The sequence below is a fragment of the Athene cunicularia genome, assembly GCF_003259725.1.
Source record: "Athene cunicularia isolate RWA chromosome 19 unlocalized genomic scaffold, athCun1 chr19_part1, whole genome shotgun sequence".
Taxonomy (NCBI): Eukaryota; Metazoa; Chordata; class Aves; order Strigiformes; family Strigidae; genus Athene; species Athene cunicularia.
In genome coordinates, this window is record NW_020799124.1 from 6,377,808 (window position 1) to 6,399,153 (window position 21,346).

The following is a 21,346-nucleotide window of genomic DNA, read 5'->3' on the forward strand; positions in this document are numbered from 1 at the left end:
ATACAGAACGTGCTGTTCGCATGTTGCCGTGGCAAAGAGCTGCCACCCCGGGGAGGCAGAGGCAATAAAAAGTTTAGTCATAGAAAATACAATACTGAAGAACTTGTGCATTTCAAAATTGAGATCCAGACGCAATAAAAAAAGTTTAGTCATAGAAAAATGCAATACAGAAAAAATTGTGTGTTTCAAAACCAGGATCCAGGATAATCCCTGTTTGGGTTGGGTTAATTCACCCATGGCTCGACTCGGAGGGGCTGACCACAGCCAGCATGAATGAGTGAATGGTTCTGTATTTCAGGACAAATTTAAGGCAGTGGAGAGGCACTACAGATTAATTTGGCCCATGGAGCAACATTAAGCAAAACTCAAGAGAAAACTTAAGTGGTTAAGATCACACGGAAACACCATCTTATCCCAGCAGCATCCTGGGACGCATCCTTCATACCAGAGCAGCCTTTTTTGGAACAGACTCAACTCACCATCACAGCTGCAATGGGCAGGACACACTGATAACGCAGAGCAACTCCATGAACTCCAATTTCAGCCCCAAGCAACTGATGGAACTGCCAGCACAACACAAAACCCTGCTGTGATCCTTGCAAGACTGACCCCTTCTTGCTTTAACAGCATCCTAGAAATAAAGTATTTGTGATGTGCCAGAGCCCCGGGCACCCACCTGCAAAGGGGCCGCGCTGCACCAGGCACGGATGGAAAGGGGAACAAGGAGAACCCCCCCAGTCTGCTGCGTCTCAGCTCTTGGTGAGAGCAGCCTTTGCCCCTGTGCGGAGCGAGCAAACAAAACCATCCCAAGTGGGTAGCAGGAGGAAGGGAAAGCAGATTGACAGAAACAGGGAGGTTGGACAGGAGCTCTGGTGATCACCTAGTCCAACCCCACTGACGCAAGCAGGGTCAGCCGGGTCTTTCCCCTTCAACTATCAGTTGGGAGAAACATTTCCAAAGGGACCAAAAAAAAAAAAAAAAAGTACAAATTACACAGCCAGCAGCTCACCCCTTTCCCTCTGAGCGCAGCCTCCGAGACAGGTTTGGGACCAGCAGGAATTTGCTCCAGGGCACATCCTGACTTCAGTCTGCAACAACTCTGCTGTGTTCTAGTTAAATTTCTTAACTTTATTTCTTCTGAGGTATGACAGTTTCAAAAATATGTCCAGTATGATTATTCTTCATGTTTCAGAGATCTGCCAGGATTACAGCAGCTGCAGACATCCACCCCTGACACCCTACCGTGATGTGATGGGTTAATTATTTTAGGGCACAATTCTCAACCAGTGTAAATCTGCCCCGTTTGGATGACACTGAAAGCAATAGCTTGTCTACAACCAGTAGAGATTTTAGTAAGGAAAAATTTATGTACAGGACTGTTTATGACAGGACCTTTTTAAAAACATTTGTATAAACACTTTTAAACTTCAAGAAACTCTGTAGATGTTATTTAACCCTTCCAGCACACTGATGCATTAGGCTTGAATGCCATTTCCATGTCCTACTTCAAAGCTGTTTGAAGACATGCTTCAGAAAACCAGAACTCCAAAATTTTTGGGTTTGCTTCTTTTAATTCAGACTACACAGCTTTATCTAGTAAATCTGGCACACAAATACAGACAAACAAAGTGCATTGTGCTCCCTGCAGGAAAAGGAGAGCTGGTCAAATTCTGCATTTCAGCGATGGGCGACAGGCTCATACACAGCCCTGCCACACCACTAAAGCTGCTCAGCTCATCAGTAGGGATTTCCTCTATCTCCTACAAAATTCCCTGCAGACGTCTGTTTCCAATGGACTTATTTCCCTTTCCCAGCACCAGAGCACAGCCAGGTAGGAGTCACAGCTCCTTCTCTTCCTATAAAACAAACCTTCTCGCTAATAAAACTTCTCCAGAGAGGACTGCCAAACAGTCCTAAAGAGAGCTGTCATTCTTGGGCTTAAATTTATGAAAATAAAACCCCCAGCACCTCACAAACAGCTTGAAACCTCAGGTAAATTCTGGCAGCTCGTTTCCCATTTCTTCCAGAGGGGTGCTGACAGCACAAGAGCTGCCCTAAGCAGAGCTGTCAATCAGTTAAAGCCCCCCAGATACAAAATAAAAGGGAGGAACACGCAAGAAATTAGACAGCTATAAAGAATATGCACTTCTTAAATATTCAGAAAGGGCCGAGTCCTCTGCCCTTCTCAAAATTACAGACCATGCTTTTAAATACTCAACACGCACGTGACACCTGGGAGTGCCCCTCTCTTCCTGCCACCTTGTCCCCTTCAACAGAACTAGCAGAGCACATTCATTGTGTTAGATAACCAAGTGGTTATGAAAACAAAAAAGCAGCCTTGGGAGACAAGCACAACTTTTATGTAATACACAGGACACTGTAATAAATGGTATCATATAAGCAAGATGAAATTTGCTTTCCATAAACCGTTTCTGAGTCTCAGGTTTCCAAAGAACACACCCGAGAGTAAACAACACAACATGAAACCTGCTCTCAGAGCCAGAGTAATTCCTCACCTGTGCTTACACAGCCAGAGAGCAGAAGAGTAGATTTGAAAGTGATTTCTTGATGTAATGCAGATGTCAAAATCCCAGATCTCTTCAAATGTTACTTAGTATTGCATTTTTAGGGAAATTATAGTTTACGTATCTTAACTGAGACTGAACAAGTTATTCATGCACTTGCACAAGTTTAAAATATGTATCCATCTGGAATCGATTTTGATAAAAAGGTTAAATATAATAGCAAGTGAATGAGTTCTTGTACTTTGTACAATACGCATACAACAGAAGACAACATGGATGCTGGCAAAAATCCATTACGATAACGAATCAGCAGTTCCCAAAATGAAGCATCTAACTTCAGAGGTCTGTTAAAATATTCTCGCTGGCTAAAGACACTTGCGATCTGGTTCCATCTGCTTTTTGTAAGTTTAAAACATGCTTCAATAATTTTAGAAAGAGACAGATAAAAATGTAAACACTTGCAGCCCAAGGCCACAGCATGTCAAACAACACCCGTGACTGCTAAGAGTAAAAAATGCTAATTTTAAAATTAACTGCATGTCATCCCATAATATGATCTACTTATATCTCTTGTTTTCTTGCAGATTTACAGAAAAAAAAATATATATTGATGTATCACAAAACCCACCAAGGACTTTCCCCCTCTAATACTACACTTACCCAGTCAAAACGTACCTTTAGCCTCCAGCCTTGAATGCATTTAAGAAGGTAAATTATCTTTGCGAGGTAACAAATATATTTTCCAATCATTTCCTTTTCTCTCCAAACATCAAAGAAGCTTAAAATACCATGACAATGCATATCACAAATCCCCCAGACACTGGAACTTATCACTCCTTTTCATATATGGCACAACTAAAGCTTAGAAAGACTAAATTCTTTGCATAAAATAAAATCATGACAGACACACGGGGAAAAAAAAAAAAAGTCAGATATTCTGATTTAAGGTCTGAAACCTTGTCTATAAGCCTCAAAATTCCCAGGATATACTTCAAACTTTATTTCTATTTCCCGCACATTATAATTGTAAAAGAATAGTTTGCAGTCACAGTATAAAACCAGTGCCGTGTGTAACTCATGTCTTTATGTATATATACACAAATGATTTATTGTAATCATCAATGCTTTCAACATCAAATACTTGATCCCGAAATCTTTAATCAGATAAAAGCTCAGTACACAGAAAATTCTGCTTCAACCAGGACTGATTCTCATTCTTCTAAACCAGATTAGGACTTCCCTTCGGTGTTGATTCATTCATTTATTCCACAGTCGAAAGCATGTTCACAAGACTGACTTGTCGATACATAAATACTGGAACAAACGAACCTTCAAACGGAAAATACACACCTCATGCCTAAATGTTCTTCTGTTTCTCTTACTAAGAGCCTTAACATTTGAGTCTGGAGTCTCAACTGCTGTAAACTAGTCCAACTCAGCTAATTTCAGTGGCAATATGTTGATTTAGCTGATGATCTGGATCTCTCTTTTATCAAGTACGGACTGTCAGACACCCTTGAGAACAGTTACCCTACCAACAGATCCTCTCATTTCCATGATGCCAACAGCCTACTTGAAATCGTCTGGCCAGATTCCAAGCAGTTCTTGTACATTACTCTATGTTCTGATCACTGAAAACAGCCCTTTTCACAAACAGCTCCAAAAGTTGGCTTTGTATTGTAGACTGTATTCTGAAAACCAGTTGGGCAATTCAAAAGCATATGAAAGCAATTATAATTATAGTACTGCTGTGATAATTAAAACATTGCCAGCTATATATAAGCCTATTCAAATGTACAGCTGTTACATGGGTAATGGAAAAAATACAAAAGCTTCAGATTCCGTGCCCCATAATTTCTCAGACTGCTGCATTACAAACTCAGTTACTACCATCCCTGTTTATGACAAAATGCTGAAACAATAGTGTCCTTTTCCATGATTTCTTGTAAACAATTGCTTCCCTCATCACCTCTGAGTAATAAAAATTGTGACATATTTTACAGTGATGTCCAATACAAGATTAAACTGGTATCAAGTAAAAAACAGAAAAATATTAGCTGATTCTCTTCTGCTGATGTTGTTGGCAGCTTTGGTCTAGATGCCTCCTACGCTTGGTCACCTTGGTCTTCGGTTGCCATTGTTGAGTCTGTCTGTTGTTCTTCCGGATCCCCTGGAAGAATACTGGTGACTGTCTGGAGAAGTGACTCAATCTGCTCTTCTGTTAGCCTTTCCTCGCTTTCTTCTACCATCTGCAAGGCAAAAAACAATCCATTGTACTCATTAAATCCATGCTTCCTTCCTCAGCTCCAAACAGAAGGACTCAACTAACTGGGAAATACTATTCTCAGTGGATGCAAGACATAGTCAGCTCATTACAAAAGCATTTTACAAAGTGGAATTCTTGCAATATTTTAAAAAAAGAAAGAAGAGCTCCATTGTTATCCACTACAATTGGCACTCCACAATGAGACCCTGCTTTCTTTACAAGGAAAACAACACACTCAGAGCAGGCTTTCCTCCCTGCTTTCTCCTAACGCCTCTCAACCTACACACCACTGAGCAAGGCTTTTCATTTAGCTCTTGTACAGACCTACCCTCCTGACCTATATTCCTAAATTCCTGTGCTTTCATGCGAGAATTGAAATGAGATAACATGAGAGCAGTTACCTGAACCTTGGCATCTGCCCCAGCACCTAGACTATAAGTAATCAGGCCATAAAAGAAACCACCTAATCCTACAGCACCTGGAATTTGCTTGGATTGTGAGATTCCTGAATATAAAGGCACACACAAGCTCTGCGCAACACAAAACATGCTGTCATGAATCAACAATAAAATTCCATAAGGTTAATTAGGGACCTACTCTCACTCTGGAGCTGTGGGAACTCTTACATCACTGCTACCACTAAAAACAACTGCCCTAATTTATAGGCAGCTGTTAAAAGGAAAAGCTTGTCAGAGGACTGGAAAAGCAAGCCAAAAAGAACTCTTCAAATGCAAATGAAACCAATTAGGATTGCGGGGTTTGAGATTTTCTTTCTTATACAAAGTCCTTTAAAATGTCCTTTGAAGAGCAGTGATTTATATTAATTACAGTTCCAAGTCAACGCAGGTTTAATCAGTTCTAGCTATAAATTGTCAGCTATTCAGATGAATCTTGCCTTCTAAAAAGCAGAGTGGTATATTCAATTAACTTTTTTTTTTTTTTTCCTTCAATGTCCTATGAACCCTCCTTGCACAATCTGATCATCTTTCATCAGCCATTATCCACAGACCCTTGAGGAGAGGAAAGCGAGCGCACTAGAATCCACTCATGCAGCAAAAGGCAGACAGCGAATGTCCCTTTGCAAATGACTGGTTTTGGGGACATCCTGATCAAAGGATGCAATTCTCTGGAGAGTGGCTTTCCAAGTACAGTTAGTTCAAGAACTATAGTGGCTTGAAAAACAGCCCTGGCTCTCATTACTGCCAGCTGCTATACTATACACTATGCATTAAAATATACTAAAAATCCTCCTAACATTACCCTTCTGTGTAAGCAACTGCTGCAGCGACTGAAGTGCTGATAATTGCCTGCTAAGCTGAATTTCAGAGGAGATCATCTCGGCAGCTTGACTAGCATACCTCGGAGCATCAACGTTATACAATAAGGTATGTCACAGAGCCTACATACACTCTTCTATTGCCAGTACTCCTGACAAAGCCATTACTCTATGGATGACCTATGCTATTAAATTTTGTAGAGGATTATCAGGCTGGTTTTTGGACTGGATTACATTGTGATTAATTACTGTTACACTGAATTTTAAAGGTGACAGCCCCACAGCAGCAGGAGCCATACAAAGAAAAAGCCCACATCCTTTGGACGGGCAGTATCACTTATGGCAGAATGATTTATCTCTTAGTGCTCAATGTCTCCCACATTCATTATTATCTCACTGCTTTCTGATCAAATGGCACCTTGCCTAGTTTAATTTGATTTATTGAACCACACGAAGTCCACCCTTCTTCCTCATTTAAATTTTATCCTTCCCTATATATTCCCTCTCCCTTTCCTCTCCAAACATTTTCTCCTTTAGGTGCCTGCTTCACGTACCCAGAGTTATACACAAGGATTTGATCAGAACTTACAACAGGTAATAGAGAGTGATTTCTAGATCAGCATCAACTCCTCTCGACTTCTGCATTTAAGGTAGGATACACTTATGTGAGTGACTAATCACTGCTTCTTACATGCTCCTCAGTGCTGAATGAATAACAGCCCAACTCCCAGTACGAACAACCAGATTGATGCCATTTGTACTGGCAGAACATGGAAGCCTGCAAGACTGACAAACTGCAGATATCACTTGGGACAGTGACAGATGAGCTCTGGTGATTGCTCTGGCAGTTTAAGAAATCACGCTTTACCAGAAAGTTGATGAAAGAAAATAGTCTCTCATGTTTCAGATACTTTGGTGCTTCAACTGATGTCTCATTAAACCGTTAAGAAAAGCATCTTTAAAGAAAGATGCCAGATACTGCACTGAGGAGTGGGTAATGTAGCTCCCAATTCTCTTCTGCTGACAGATCTGTAGTATCTGCCAGAGGGAAGTGGTAATTCTGTGAACTACTGCAGCAAAACTCATCAAGGGCTCACCTCTCAGTGCCTCCAAGCCACACACTGCCAGCTCCCACACCAGGAACCAGTGACAGACAAATATCTACATGTGGCAGGACGGACACCTTATTATTCAAGCCGATGCTTCAGTGCTATTTTACTGTGATACTATTCAAGAGTTCAAAGGACCAAAAGCATAAGCTATAAAAATCAATTTTTTTCACCTTTCAGGAAAACAGCCTAAGCAGCAACTTATGAAAACATAAGCAATTAGGAAGCAGCAAAGCAGCATGCCAGAAGCAAAAATGCAAAAATTAAGCACAGAGAGCAATGAAACTGTCCTAAAGGAAAACAGTGATCATGGGAAACAGATCACTCAGGGGCTTATTCTAGATTCAACAGATGTTCAAAGTCTTCTGATTTACAACTATGAGACAAAATACCTTTGCTACTGATAGTACTAGGATATAATGTTATGATGCTCAGAGGAGAAATTATGTGTAAGAAAAAGCCTCAGAGGGAAAAAGAAACAACTATCATTCAAGTACCTACTTTTCCAGCAAGAATTTTATCAATACATGAAAAAATATCAAAAACCCTTGCTACTCTCTAACTCACATTTGGCTGAAACTGCTCAAGCAAGAGATTCAAACCATAAGCAGTCAGGAATGCAAACTTCATACTAAGGAAAACAAAAATGCAAGTGTTTTTAATAAGTGTATGACATAAGATGTTTATGTTGGCAGTGCCACACACACCAAATGGAAACAGATTATCCTCACAGATGATGCCATGTGCAAAGTGTAGGGTATCATCAACCAAAGCTCTGCTGAACCGTGCATGTTCAATATTCAGGGATTTGTGCAAGTAACAGAATTGGACAACGTTACGGTAACACAATTTACAGATAAAGAGCACCCTGATGTGCAGCAAGACAAGCATGTCTCCTCCTTAGGGCTGAGAGCAAGGATTTTCTTGAAATGAACACAAGAGAAAGGCAGTAGGCATGTCAGCTATGCTACTTCTTGTAATAAACAATTCCCAAGCTGCTACTGCTTTTCAGCATTCAAGTCTATACCATCCCAAAATAAACTACAGTGGTTTTGTAGCAAATGTTATAGTATATTAATGCAATTCCTACATATACACACTATGTATTTTCTATGAAATGCAACTACGTGGTCAAGATCAACTTAGTCAAGTCAGGCCTCAGCAATATCTTCTATTTGACTCAAACCACTAACAGTTTAAAATTCTCATTGCAGTATATTCGTACAGTAAGAAATTTTCACATTTCATTTTCCCCCCAGGCTAATGCCCTAAATATAATCTACAAGATGACCAAAGAAGGAATCAAGGAAAGAAGCAGGAAAACTGTATTTGGTAATTTAGTTGGCACAAAATTCTTACAGCTAACCAAAAAAAAAAAAAAAAAAATTTTTCATACAGCCTGAGTACCTAGTGTTGCTTCTTAGTTTAGTGATAAATGTATTGACAAAAACAGCCAGATCTTCAGAACTGTGGAATATATACAAAATATTCAGAAGGCAGCTGAAGCCACACTACTGCTCACCTTTGAGAGCAATGCTACCTTTATTTACAAGTCTAATAACCAATTTTTCACCTGCTTAAGCACCTTGAACCTTAACTGTTAAGCCACAGCTTATGTTTTGACTTAATTTCAAGTACTCAAGAGGTCCAACTAGCTTAACTGGATTTTAAGCTTAAAATTAGGCATTTACTAAATGGAAAATACGTCAATAAAATGATCCCAGTTCTGTTCTGCCTCTCCAGATACACCTTTGCACTGGCTTTCTAACACAGCAAAATGAAACATGCATCCAACATCCATCACTGAATCTTGCTACAAGAGAACAAAAAGACAAATCGCTCGCCAAGTGCAGAATTAAAGCGCTGGCAGATGCCTTGCTCAGTAACATAACTGCTACTGGGAACCAGAGCTGCGCTTATTAAACAAATGTGTATGTGGAATATTTTACTACCATGCAGCCCTTCCCAGCTGCACATTTTAACAGTAGCTTTTTTAAATTGAGCACTACGTATGGATTTCTCAGAGGAACAAAACAACCACAATTACCAAATCAGAACGTAATAAGAGAATTACATTAAGCCATAAGTCACATTAAAACCTGCTGATAAATTCTCATGGCAGAAAGCAGTTTTCAGAAGCTTTTAAAGATTTTCTTTACCGAGAAGGTAAATCAGAAAGTAACAGCTAGCCTGACTGTCAAGATGATTTAAAAGATTAAAATGTTTATTCATAAAATAAATGTGCAAACCTGTATGTTCATAGTGCCATGTACACGTGTAAGTACTAAATATGAACACAGACACAGGCATACTTGCCTAGATTTTTTTTTTTTTACTTGGTGAAACAAAGACAAACAGTTTAGAAACATGCCTTCCCTAATTATAACTATACCTTATCTTTTTTACTTACCCAAGTAAAAGCAAAGTATAAGAGACTTCATCAGCCTCACTGTCCTGCTTTTAAGCTTTCAGTGCTAATGTGTATTTCATTTAGCCTCCTAAGACACACAACACACTGCAAATGCTGAAGAATAAAGAAAGCCACACTGAAGAACCCTAAAAAGTCCTGAAAAAGTTGAGAAACATTCTCAAGACTAAGTAATATTTGATGGGTAACAAACCTCAGCATCACAGAACAGAACAACCTGTGTGTTAAAAGGTGTTGGTTATTTGACTAATAAGATAAAAATTCTATTTTAAAAATAACCATTAGACTACATTAAAAAAAGGAAATAGGGATTCTGATCTCTTCCAAAGCTATCAAGCACATAATTTAACTCCAGTGTAGGAGGTACATATTTTATGAGAAAATGACTGCTATTTCCTCCTTTGAGCAGTAATCTGAAATTGTTCAGCGCCAACATGCTAATAGAAAAAAAGCACATAAAAAAGAAATACCATAAAAGACTGGATTAATGTCCCTCAGACATAATTAACCAAGTATGAAGAGTGGGAAGCAACCTATATTGTTGAGAAAATAAAATGTTTAAATCCTCTAACATCTTCCATTTTCCAGAAGAATACTTTACTTTATTATTTTCTATTCAACAACAAAAGAATCTGCCAGGCTGGTTATGCAGAGCACATATCACGAGGTATGAAGCTGTCAGAGATGGAAATTTAGTTTTCAAAAGCACAGAATTAAAATCTACTTTTCCATTCAGAGAGAAGAATGTGGAGCAATTTGTTCATTAGAAAAAAAAAGATGCTTAATCTTCAAACCCATCATGTTCGGCATTAAGTAAAGCTGGGCCACTGTCATGGTTAGATCAACATCACTGTCCTTTTTTTTTTTTTTCCTCCTTTGTGAATCACTGTGCCAGGAACAACATATGTTAAAGATTAAAACAGGAGGTCAAGATAGCTGCAATATGTACAGTGTTTTACCCTGTGGGATATGAATTAGGATTTCATGCTCCTTTTGTTGCTATTGTTGTTTGAAAATAAATCCTGGCACACAGTTCGGAAAAGACAAATATGAACAATTACAGCAATTTATGCATAAAGACTTAAAAAAGAATTTGAGATCAGAAGATCACGACATAAAATTGCTTTTTAGCTTAAATACAGTTTTATCAAAATTTTTGCTTGCATACAACTAAAGACAAGGAATGTTATACAGGGATATTAAAAAAACAAAAAGTTGGAAAGGCAAAAAAGCAACAAGCAGTAGTAAATATAACTATCCTTTCACATCAACTGTTAAAAGCCTATCAGGTGAATCTGACTCCATTCCATGGACAGGCAGCACTGAGTAGAAGTTTGAGACATCAAAATATTTGAGTAACCGAGAGGCAGAGACATGGCTTGTTTGGCATTTTGCTTAAAGCTTTTTAAAAAATAAAATTGATTTGCCTACATTGTATGAAGTAGTCAGAAGTTTTCATCATCATTTATTTCCGATACAATTTCAGGAGTGACCCAAAAGCTTTTGAGTGGCAGGGACAAGTTGAACGAAGGAGAACTGGGGAAATTTTAGACCTAGTATCCACCTCCCTCTACGTTGTCTCTCATCCATCCACCGCAGTGAATTGATTTGCTTGCATAAAGTCTCTGCATGGGTAATCTTTTCCCCACCAACATCAACGAAGAAAATGCTGGCAGCCTCTGCTGCTCTGCATTATTTTATACTCAGAGATGCTCAGGGAAGACAGAGGGTTTTTGTGTTCAAAGATGCTGCACTGCTACAGTCTCTTTCCCCTGTCCTCACCAAAACCTAAAACGATTCAAGACAGCAATCAAACAGTAAAATCATTTCCTTGCTATGGCTTCTAGTCTCTGTATTTCACTAACAAAAATGGCCTGCAATTTCCTAGCAGTTACTGAGCTCAAAAGACTTGATGTGCTTTGATGAAAGAATAAATGAACTGCAATTTTAGGGAGGCTTAATTTAACACAGTGTTAACAATCCCGTCAACTTCGATTACTGCAATACTAGTTTTGGAGAAACTCCTCCTGGGAACTACAGGGGTATCACAATGGAACAGAAGTGACTCCATCCCCAAAACTTTCATGACAACACAAATTCAGGCTAGTCCCCAAATGTATTATTACATTTTCCACAAGTTGCTTTTGATCATAAAAGAAGGGTTACATATCAATAATGGACCGACACTGCACTCACATCTCCTATCTGTATTCTGTCAGTTTTAGCAATGAGCTTTATCTAACTTTGACACTACAAACCTTGGAATATCTAAAGTATGACGCTCTACAGAAACCTGACTTCTAACATAAAGGTGCAAATTTCTTACACTTGCCTCCTGGACTTCAAATATGACACAGGAGCAAAATTATTTTCAGTATTTTATGGATAGGTAAGATAATGAGGAACTGGGTAGGACAACAAGGGGAGGAGGGAAAAGAACAGACAAAACCACACAGTCACCTGAAAGCAGCAGATTACTGCATTTAAAGAAAAAAAGGGAAGAAGACGACCTTTTGTGGTCTGTATGCAAATATAGTAAATCTGTGTGTAAGCACACGAAGCTAACAAAGATATGAGACAGGCTCTACATCATCGCCTGTAACTAAATTCCTAAGCAAAACTCATGAAGCCTTAATGCTTTTGGTTGGGTTGTTGATTGACATTGATCTCTTCAATCACAAAACACAGTATTAATTCCTCAGCTAGAAGCAGTCTTTTACGAGATGCCTTCAGCACTGTAACGTCTACTCCTTGGCTACAAAAGAAAAATAGTCCTACTGGTACCTCTTTAATCCTTCCCTTTTTTGCAGCAAAATACGATCCTGTTACTACACAGTCTGGTTTCAGGATACGATTATAAACAGATGTTCTTAATGTAAGAGATCTTTATTAAAATAATATCCTTACTATAATAATCTCTATTACCGCAGATTTTTTTATTCCTAAGGAGACACTTCAGAGAATAGAACCATCTATTTAGTGACAATCCATCTTTACATCAGAATTATGCTTAACAGATAGACAATGGCTACTTTCCATCAGAAAGTCTGTTTATATCCATTTCTCACTCTGCACCACTGCTCAAAATTCTGTATCAGTCATTACTCATTCCTTTTAGTGTGTTTGGTTTCACTATAACATAAAACCCTGCCATCAAAACAACCATGTCATCACAGCTGTCAAAAAGTGAAGTACTTGGTTACAAAGCAGCAGCAAAAAGACTCAGGTTAAATATATTCTTAGATGCAATACTGTAACTAACCTTTAATGACTGCATTGGACATTTTCAATATGTGACACTGAAGCAAAGAGAGGTGGAGAATCTGTCTGAGAGAAAGATGGGCAAGTCTCTAAGGAGGTCTCAGAGAGGAAGCAGAGCGGATTTCAAACCATGAATGTAAAGATGTGCATAAAGGGATACATTCAATCACTGACCATGAGAAAGCAATTATTCAACGGATCTTCAAGGTTAAAGCTGGTTTCATTTAAGCTTTAAGCAGTCCGGAGTATTGTTACTTACCAGCTGTATTTCAACTGCCGTCACAGGCCTGTGGTTCAGCAACTGAAGCTTTTCTGCCCTGTTTAAAAGCAAAGCGTAAAACAATCCACATTACTATATAATCTGAGGATCACCTCAAATGACTGGTAAGATGCAAATACATTCCTGTTATTTTAGGGATGGAACACCACTGCCAAGAGTAATTCTCATGGGGTTTGCAGTGCTGTCTAATCACCATGATAATTTGGATATTTTAAATACAGTACTTTGTGTGTTTAGACATACTGCTGTTGCCACCTCTACTCTAAGATGGCAAGGTAGAGACCCTTAGATCATTACCATACAAGCATTAACTAACACGCACTGTTGCTTTGTTAAAACGCTGTACAGAAATGCTAAACAACTCAGAGATCACACTCTTTTGCTATGAACACACGACCACAAGAATAATTATCATACCTAAGAAGTTACAATCCATCAGACAAATAGCAATAACTTGTTTATTCTTTTATTCCATTGCAAATGAGAAGTTAAAAAAAAAAAAAATCAGCTTGAAACCACTCATCACATGTACTGTCTGCAACCCACATGGTTCAAGGCAGTGTATTTTCTCATAGGTTATTAGAGTGGGCTGAGGCAGTATTTTACACATGTATCTTTGGGAGAAGAATCTCTGTTCCATACAAATCTACCTTTCTGGTTTTTTTTCTACAACTGCTAGGCACCATGCAGCAAACCAGGTGTGGGACTGAGCTGGGCTGTAAAGATAACCAACCTCGTTTTCCTAGATTGTTTTTGTCTTGATTCACTGCACAGTTCCACCAAGACCGGTATGACCATGAACAGCAAGGTAGCAATAAATACAGAAAACGGCAAAAAACCCACCACTGCCCTCAATTAGCGTCTGAGTTGTAAAGGTATGGTCACTTATTGTGGTTTAAAAGCCAAGTGGTAATTCATTAATTTGCAGTAATTCAAACACTTCTGATTACCTGTCCACACTTCAAGGCAAATAGAAACTTATGCATTCAGATTTGGAGTCCTGTGCCCTCAAGTACAAAAGCTCTTCAATCAATATTCGTTTCTCTTGTTTTGATTTCAGATATGAATAATGTTGCATCTGTATTGTTAACAGTTCAAATTCCATTCTCCTCTGCCTACAAGGAGGAGTCAGTAAAACTTTTCTGATGTTGGTACTTAAACACGTAACACTTCAATATTCTGGGAGACAGTTTAGCACCACTGAAGCCAGTGGCAAAATCCCTGATACATTCAGAACCATCATTAAGCTCACCCAGCATCACTGCTTTGCTGGATTCATTTTAACCAAACACTAATAGCTCTGCTTTTTCATCAAGAAATCACAAGACCTCACAAATATCCATTAAAACATTTGGATCATTAAAACAGAAAAGAAAGGGTATGAGGGAGACAATTTCATTGACATTTAAAAAAATTTTTTTTTTTTGAAGATGTGATCAAACAAGTATGTTCATTAAATTCAAACCACAACATGTAGGCAATAGCTCTGCAGCCAAAATTTACTAATTTTACACCCTACTTAAATACAAATAATTCTGAAAACAAAGGAAAAACCAGCTGTCATATGCCAGTAATGCATATTTCATTAATTTCAGAAGCTCAAAACATTAAATAGCAGCATGGCTAATGATCCGAGCCAGGCTTTGTGTTTTAGAACAGAAAAGCACAATAATACAACACTCCTAAAAATACAACAGATGTTTAAAAGGGCGTATGAAACAGTAACAAATGCACTCTTATGAGAAAAGCATGCAATTAAAGTATAACACATACATTAAGTAAAGGAACTTGAATGTACGTTTCTCGGGGGAAAAAAAAAAAAAAAATCTTTAATGATCATTACTTGACACAGCAGCCTCTCCTAGCAGCCATCTATGTCTATGCAGCATCTCTTACGCACATTAATGCATTAAAGTGAGAAGTGACAGTTAACATACATGATCTTCCAGTTTGTGATACAGTAGTGAACTGCTGTTTCTGAAGAACTAAAGGTTGGAATTTATTATTATTATTATTTAAAGGGCATCTTTAATGCCTATTTAAACTAATTCTGAAGAGTTTCCCCCTGGTTTATTGGACTTGTGGGTGGCTTTCAGAACACAGCTGCTGTAACTCCCGGCCCCAGCTCTCCCATGCAGGCATTTCCAACCAACAGGTCAATGTCTATGTGTCTGGAGACACTTCAGAGATCCCGACTCATTTCAAAGGGCCTCCCACACTGGCTGCCCTTGAAATCTAACACCAGCTAACAGCTTATAACGCTGTCAGGCACTTCAATTCTAAATCATTCATGTATGTGCAGCGGTACACGGTCAAAGATCAAGGTGCTCACGCTCCTCGGGAGAAGCCTTTCTGGTGTGTACATGCACACACACATGTACATGTCAAGAGACTGAATTTACTACTTAAGGCAGCAGGCAGCTGACTCCCAAAGAGACTAAGGCCCTTCATTTATCCACCAAACGAGCAGCACTAGCATAAAATTTTCCTGGCTGATGTCTCCTGAAGGAAAAATCCTGTATTACCACAGATTGGATGATATAACAGACCCTCTTCAGCTAACATGTCCATGATGGTAAGTGATTTAATGATGGGAACAGGACTACAGGAGACTGTGGCTCAGTGAAGACAACAGCTCTGCTGATACCAAACACTGAGCTTCATTATACCAGAGAGTTTTGTGATGAGTATTCACAGCCATAAAGAACAGAAAACAGCTTCAAAGAGATGACACACTGACTGTTGGTTTTCAGACCCAGCCTGCTGGTAACAAAACCAAAATGCAAAAAAAGAAAAGTTTTTAATTGTTCCATCTAGACCCTGAGACATTTTGCCATCATTTTTATACAATGCTGGAAAATAATTCTAATCATGACTTCCAACTTCAAAAGAAAAGCTTGTGCACTTTTTAAATGCAGCATTTGTGAAATATTAACAATTCATAACAGAAAGCTCCAATAAATCCTCCTGTATATTCATTTACCATTAAAAAAGCATACACAATTCAACATCTTGCATTCACATTACAAATATACTTATTTCTTCCCTCTCTAAATTTGAAAATTGGAGAAGAGAATAAGAAACTAAAACTTTATAAAGGAGGAAAAAAAAAAAAAAAAAGGAGAATACTCCATTTTAATCAACCACAGAACTGTTCAAAATATCTGTTTAAAAAACAAGTACAAACATTTTGGGTACCATCCCATCCTTTTAATCTTCTTTTCTACTTCTATAGAACTACATCAGATGATTTTTCTCAGTCTTCAGAAAAAGTTTGCAATAAAGTGACATTTGGCACCTGGATAAATGCCAGTAAGTGTGGCAGATTCCATATCTATTTCAGATTTCACAGCTGAAATATTATTTTCACTGAAGAACAGGTAGATGTTTCTACCTGCGCATCAGCATTTGCCCTTCCAAGCAGGGCCATCAACTTACTCCTTAAAAAAGGTGCCTAAATATGTTCCAAAAGCAAATATTTTAACAATAGTTTGAGAGCATCTTCTAAGAAACACCAATTATCAAAGCAGTTCCTTGAGCTTGCCCACACTTATTTGCGTGTCTTGTATGAAGTAGTAAGGATCACTATTCCCATTTTACAGTCAGTAAGACTGAAAGGGAACAACTAAGCTGTGACTTCTTTAAGGGCACTGGGTTTTGGAGGTGTAAGAATGGGGATTAGATGTGGCATGGAGGAGAAAAGGAAAGGCCCTTGGGAGAGCACACTGCAGCAGACATTGCTGTGTTCTCTGACTCCACTAAATAATGCTGAAAAGCTCTGTGGGGTCATGACCCCTGGCAAGACTGCCACTTTCCTCTTGGAGATTCTGTAGTGCCCTGAAGAGGATCTGTCCTTGTATCCATGAAATGTAAAGTGCATCCAGGCTGAAAAAATACAGGAGAATGCTGGGGAGAAGGTCCTTTGTATCAATTATAGTATAAAACAGTATTTAAAGGCAATTTCCACTGTAGCGACTATGTTGTCTCTTCCCTCCTGCAGAATAACTGTTTACATTTTTCCTCCCTCTCCTGTTAACAACCCCTTGGCAGCACAGGGTCTGGTCTTAAATTCTAACTATTGTGATTTTACAGATGACACAAAGGCATCAGAATTAGTGTGGTTCCCCAGATTTATTAGATTGCTTTGGTTTTGGAGAATCAAGGATGAAAGCCAAATGCGTCTCTGTTGGTTGGAAGCAGTGAATACACTTCCTTTGTTTTCCCCTGCTAATCACTTACATCTACTTGTCAGCTTGATGTTTACAACATGAGACTATTAAAAGCATGGCTGAATTTAACACTGAACTGAGAGCACCACTGTTGGCTGCTTAATTGTCAAAAAGATAAGGTATTTATAACTGCTGCCCTTTACTACTGTCGTAAGTCATGAAAGGACAAATATAAAACCTTAATATTGACAGGAGACAAGTACTGAAATCCTTTAGACTAGAATTAAAATTGAGAGCCGGTCATTTAAGGAATCAGTGAGAGAAAAAAACCCACCCTTGTAAGAGACATGGCTTCCATGGAAGCACAAGTCCTAACAGACCTGGGTAAAGAATACTAAAGAACATCGTCAGCTTACAAAAATCTGACCAACTCATCTGAACGTGTACAAAAGATTTAGCAGTTTTTCCTCAAGAGCTAGGAAACTGCTTGGTTCTGTGCCTGGAGCACTTGACCGTGGTGCAGAACCTGGCACTCTGGTCCTGGCTTTCAGGGTTATTTGCTTTACGGTCTCTGGCCAAGCATGTGTCAGTGCCTCAGTTTCCAGACATCTAGAACAGAGACACCATTTTCAGCTCTCACAGGACAGCTGTGAGGAGATCTACTTGTAAAACACTTTCCTCTCCTCCCAAAGCCCTACTTGGAAAGATAGATTTTACATTCACTGTTTAATGAATTCATACTTTATACAAGGTTCTCAGATCAGAGCCTTTTCAAACAAGCCTTTCTTCACTTTTGCAACAAGACATATCCCAATCCAATCCTACAGCTCTACCACATCTCCAGACAAAACATGTTACTTGACTTTTACAAAAGAACTCATAAGATAATTTTCTTATATTCTTGTTTTTCAAAGTAGTATCTTTGCAATTTGTTGCCAACAAAACTTCAGAGCCAAATAAAAAGGATCAAATAGCCAAAGCCATATCATGTCTGTACTGAAGAATGCAAATATTATTTACCAAGAGCTATTTTAAAACAGGTAGACCTCCATCATGTTTATCACAGAAAGATTACTGGCAGAGCCAGTAAAAACAGAAATAAATTAAAACTAATTATACATCGTGACTAAAACAATCAATTAGTGAAACTGTTCATGTTTCCTGAAGACTAGAAATACAGAACACAATAAAAAGTCACCTCTCAAAGGCTTTTTCCTTATAAGCCATTAACATTACTATAACTCATTAGGGAATAGATTGAAGTTTTGCAGTCAGAACAGATCTCAAAAGCATTATTTCAGCAAAGATGGTATCATTCAGAGTCGTTGCAGTTTTTAAAATGTGTACAGAAGAATGAGAGACAATCTGCAAGTAAGTCATTAAAGTGTGTTATCTGAAAAATTTCATGCCTCTTTTTGATCTGCAAAGCTCCCTACTGGAAAAATGACTCAGAACATCAAAAAGGAATTAGCAGCAGGAAACAAAAAACCCAACAGCTACATAAATGACATATTTCACCTGAAGATGCTTGTGTACTGTTACAGCATTTTAGAAATTATGAACGCTAATTAACACTAAAAAAAAAAATCTTTAGACATGTTAGCATTATATAATTATGATGATTTAAGCAATGTATTTGTTTTACTTACACACAGATCGAATCCAAAGACCCAGAGAAATGACCAACTATTCAGTAACTGTAATCTGAAAACTGGTACCTAGCCAGTTATTTGCTGATCAACCTAAACATCATTCTGGTAATGAAGATGTGGGTTATTTTCCTTTGGCAAAACATTGCAAGATGGCAAAGGGATAACTGACTGTAGTTGAAGACATTTGGACAAATATATTAATACTAATGTGGGTACACTGGATACTACTATGGGTAGCTACGCTCCTCCTGCAACACAGAACAGTAACAGTTCTCTTTCTCTTCTGTTCAGTAAATATCCACAGCTGCTAAGATTATTTAAGAAATACCAAGCATGCATGTGTTCAAGACATGAAGTTACCTCTGCTTACTCAAGCGGTCCACATTAGCAGCTCTTTCTCCAGTTTGTGCAGAGCACAGACATGTACTCCAAAGCACAAGATCTGAGATTTTTCATGTTTTGGTACCCTGAGTGCCATTTCAGACCTTCATACTCTTAACCAATAGAATAACCAGAAAGTTACTACTTTTGGCACCCCCTTGAAGCAAACACTCACAAAACGCCTCTGAAGTTCAACCTTGCAGGATATAACAGGATTACTCAGCCTCAACACTAGCAGCAAGCAGTGTTATCACGGCATGCTCAGTACCCCACTGCACTGACTTCTTCTAACACTTGATACCAAAAATTGTCTGTTAGGATCAGAGCCTCCGTGTACCTCGGATTTATGGCTAGCATGTACACAAACTGAATACCCACAATTCCATCAGAAATAAGCTTTAAGGAAGGCAAATGCTGCAAGCTCGAACATGCATCAGTACCAGAGCTGACTGCAGTATTCTGCATGTACACAGACAGAAGCCTGAATTCAGTTCATGCTCCATCACATCAAAAAAATAAAATGAACTTTTCCCAACTCAAATGAACTCATCTTTACACTTTCTACAGCATGTATGTTTATATTCACACTCATTAAATAAAAAGGACAACTGTCCCATTCATCTAAACAGAAGGTGAAGAATATTTTCAGCTTAATTGACTCAAAAAAGTCTGTTTTAGTATTTTCTCTGGACTGCCTGGATTTTAGTCACATTGTTTGGAACATGAAAGCTGCTCGTTCAAGAGAAGAATACATACAAAAGATGAGTGGTGGCTGAAAAGCATTTTCTCACATAAAAGCAAGATTCCACTAATCAGAGTTAATTGTCTGTTATGCAGACTCTTAACAGGATCTGCCTAGTGAGAAATCCCAAAATGGCAATTAGTGCCGTTAGGCTGAGCAGGGCCTCCCCACTTCTAGGCCACATCCAGCAGTAGCCGAGACTCAGCTAGAGCCAAGATCAGCATTTCCAGCTGAGGGCAAAATGATGCGGAGTGGGCTTTGGGACAAATGAAGCTCAGGCTGTGGGAGAGAAAAATGTGTGCAGTTCTGGGAGAAGGAAGTGAGTCTAAGGTCTGAGTTTGAGGGGAGGGTGTATGTTGTAGGAGGTGAGGATGTAGGATTACAATAGTGTGATCCTTCACAATCAAAAAAAAAAAGTTCTCTTAGAAGACAAGAAATACACTGTCTTTTGTTCAAGACCACACTGCGTATCTGGGTAGACAGAACAGACAGCATACTGCTACAGTGCATAATAAATTCACAGATTCTAAAAAATAATTAAAAAGTTACATACTGTTGTACAAATTAAAAGTATCATATTTTGTCAGCAGTGAGCCAAATATTTGAAGCATTTATATTTTAACCAAAACTTCATGTGTCTTGGTATTGCCCATTTTTTAGCTACTGAACTCATAGACTGTATCTAAATATATATACACAGGCAGATTTTGCTTTTCTAGTAAGAGATCTATAGGCATGGGTAAGAAAAGAACAGTATTAGTGCCAAGATACAGCACACAGAGCTAAAAAACCCTCAAACATCTGTGACTGTGCAGAGGCAAATTTATCCTCAGGAATGTATGTTTTTCAGTTGCTAAGAAAACCATAAAGTAACTGCAGAATACACTACCATGTACTTTATTACTAGCTGAAAATATTGGAGTCAAACCCTATGGTCTTGAGTCAGCCACAGCAACTCACGTAGAATGTTGTCTGAATCAAGATCACAGGAGCTGACTTACAGATGAGCAGTCCCGAGCCATGGTCTCTGAAATCACAGTACCAGTCTGCACATGGGCTGTATTCTCCTCAGGGGTTACCACTGCAATTCCATGTCAGTACATTTGTCCAGGATGAAATCTGAGAGCTGGCTGATAATGGTATCTGAAGGCAAAAAAATGAGCAATGCTGCTGCAGATGAAAGGGTTAATGTGCAATCAATTCAGCAGGAAATGCAATAGTCTGTTTAAAGACTATTAACTGATGCTGTTCTTAAAC

At 38.6% G+C, this 21,346-nt stretch overlaps 1 protein-coding gene across 1 annotated transcript in view; it reads right to left on the reverse strand.

The window, feature by feature from the left end:
• Positions 1–3,501: 3,501 nt before the first annotated feature.
• CRCP (CGRP receptor component) overlaps positions 3,502–21,346 on the reverse strand; it is a gene marked incomplete at its 5' end in the record, with an annotated part of 32,479 nt that continues 14,634 nt past the window's right edge. The window contains 2 exons of the mRNA XM_026861853.1: positions 3,502–4,774; positions 13,125–13,182. Coding sequence (XP_026717654.1) covers positions 4,631–4,774; positions 13,125–13,182 — 202 coding nt within the window. The remainder of the gene's footprint in view (positions 4,775–13,124; positions 13,183–21,346) is intronic.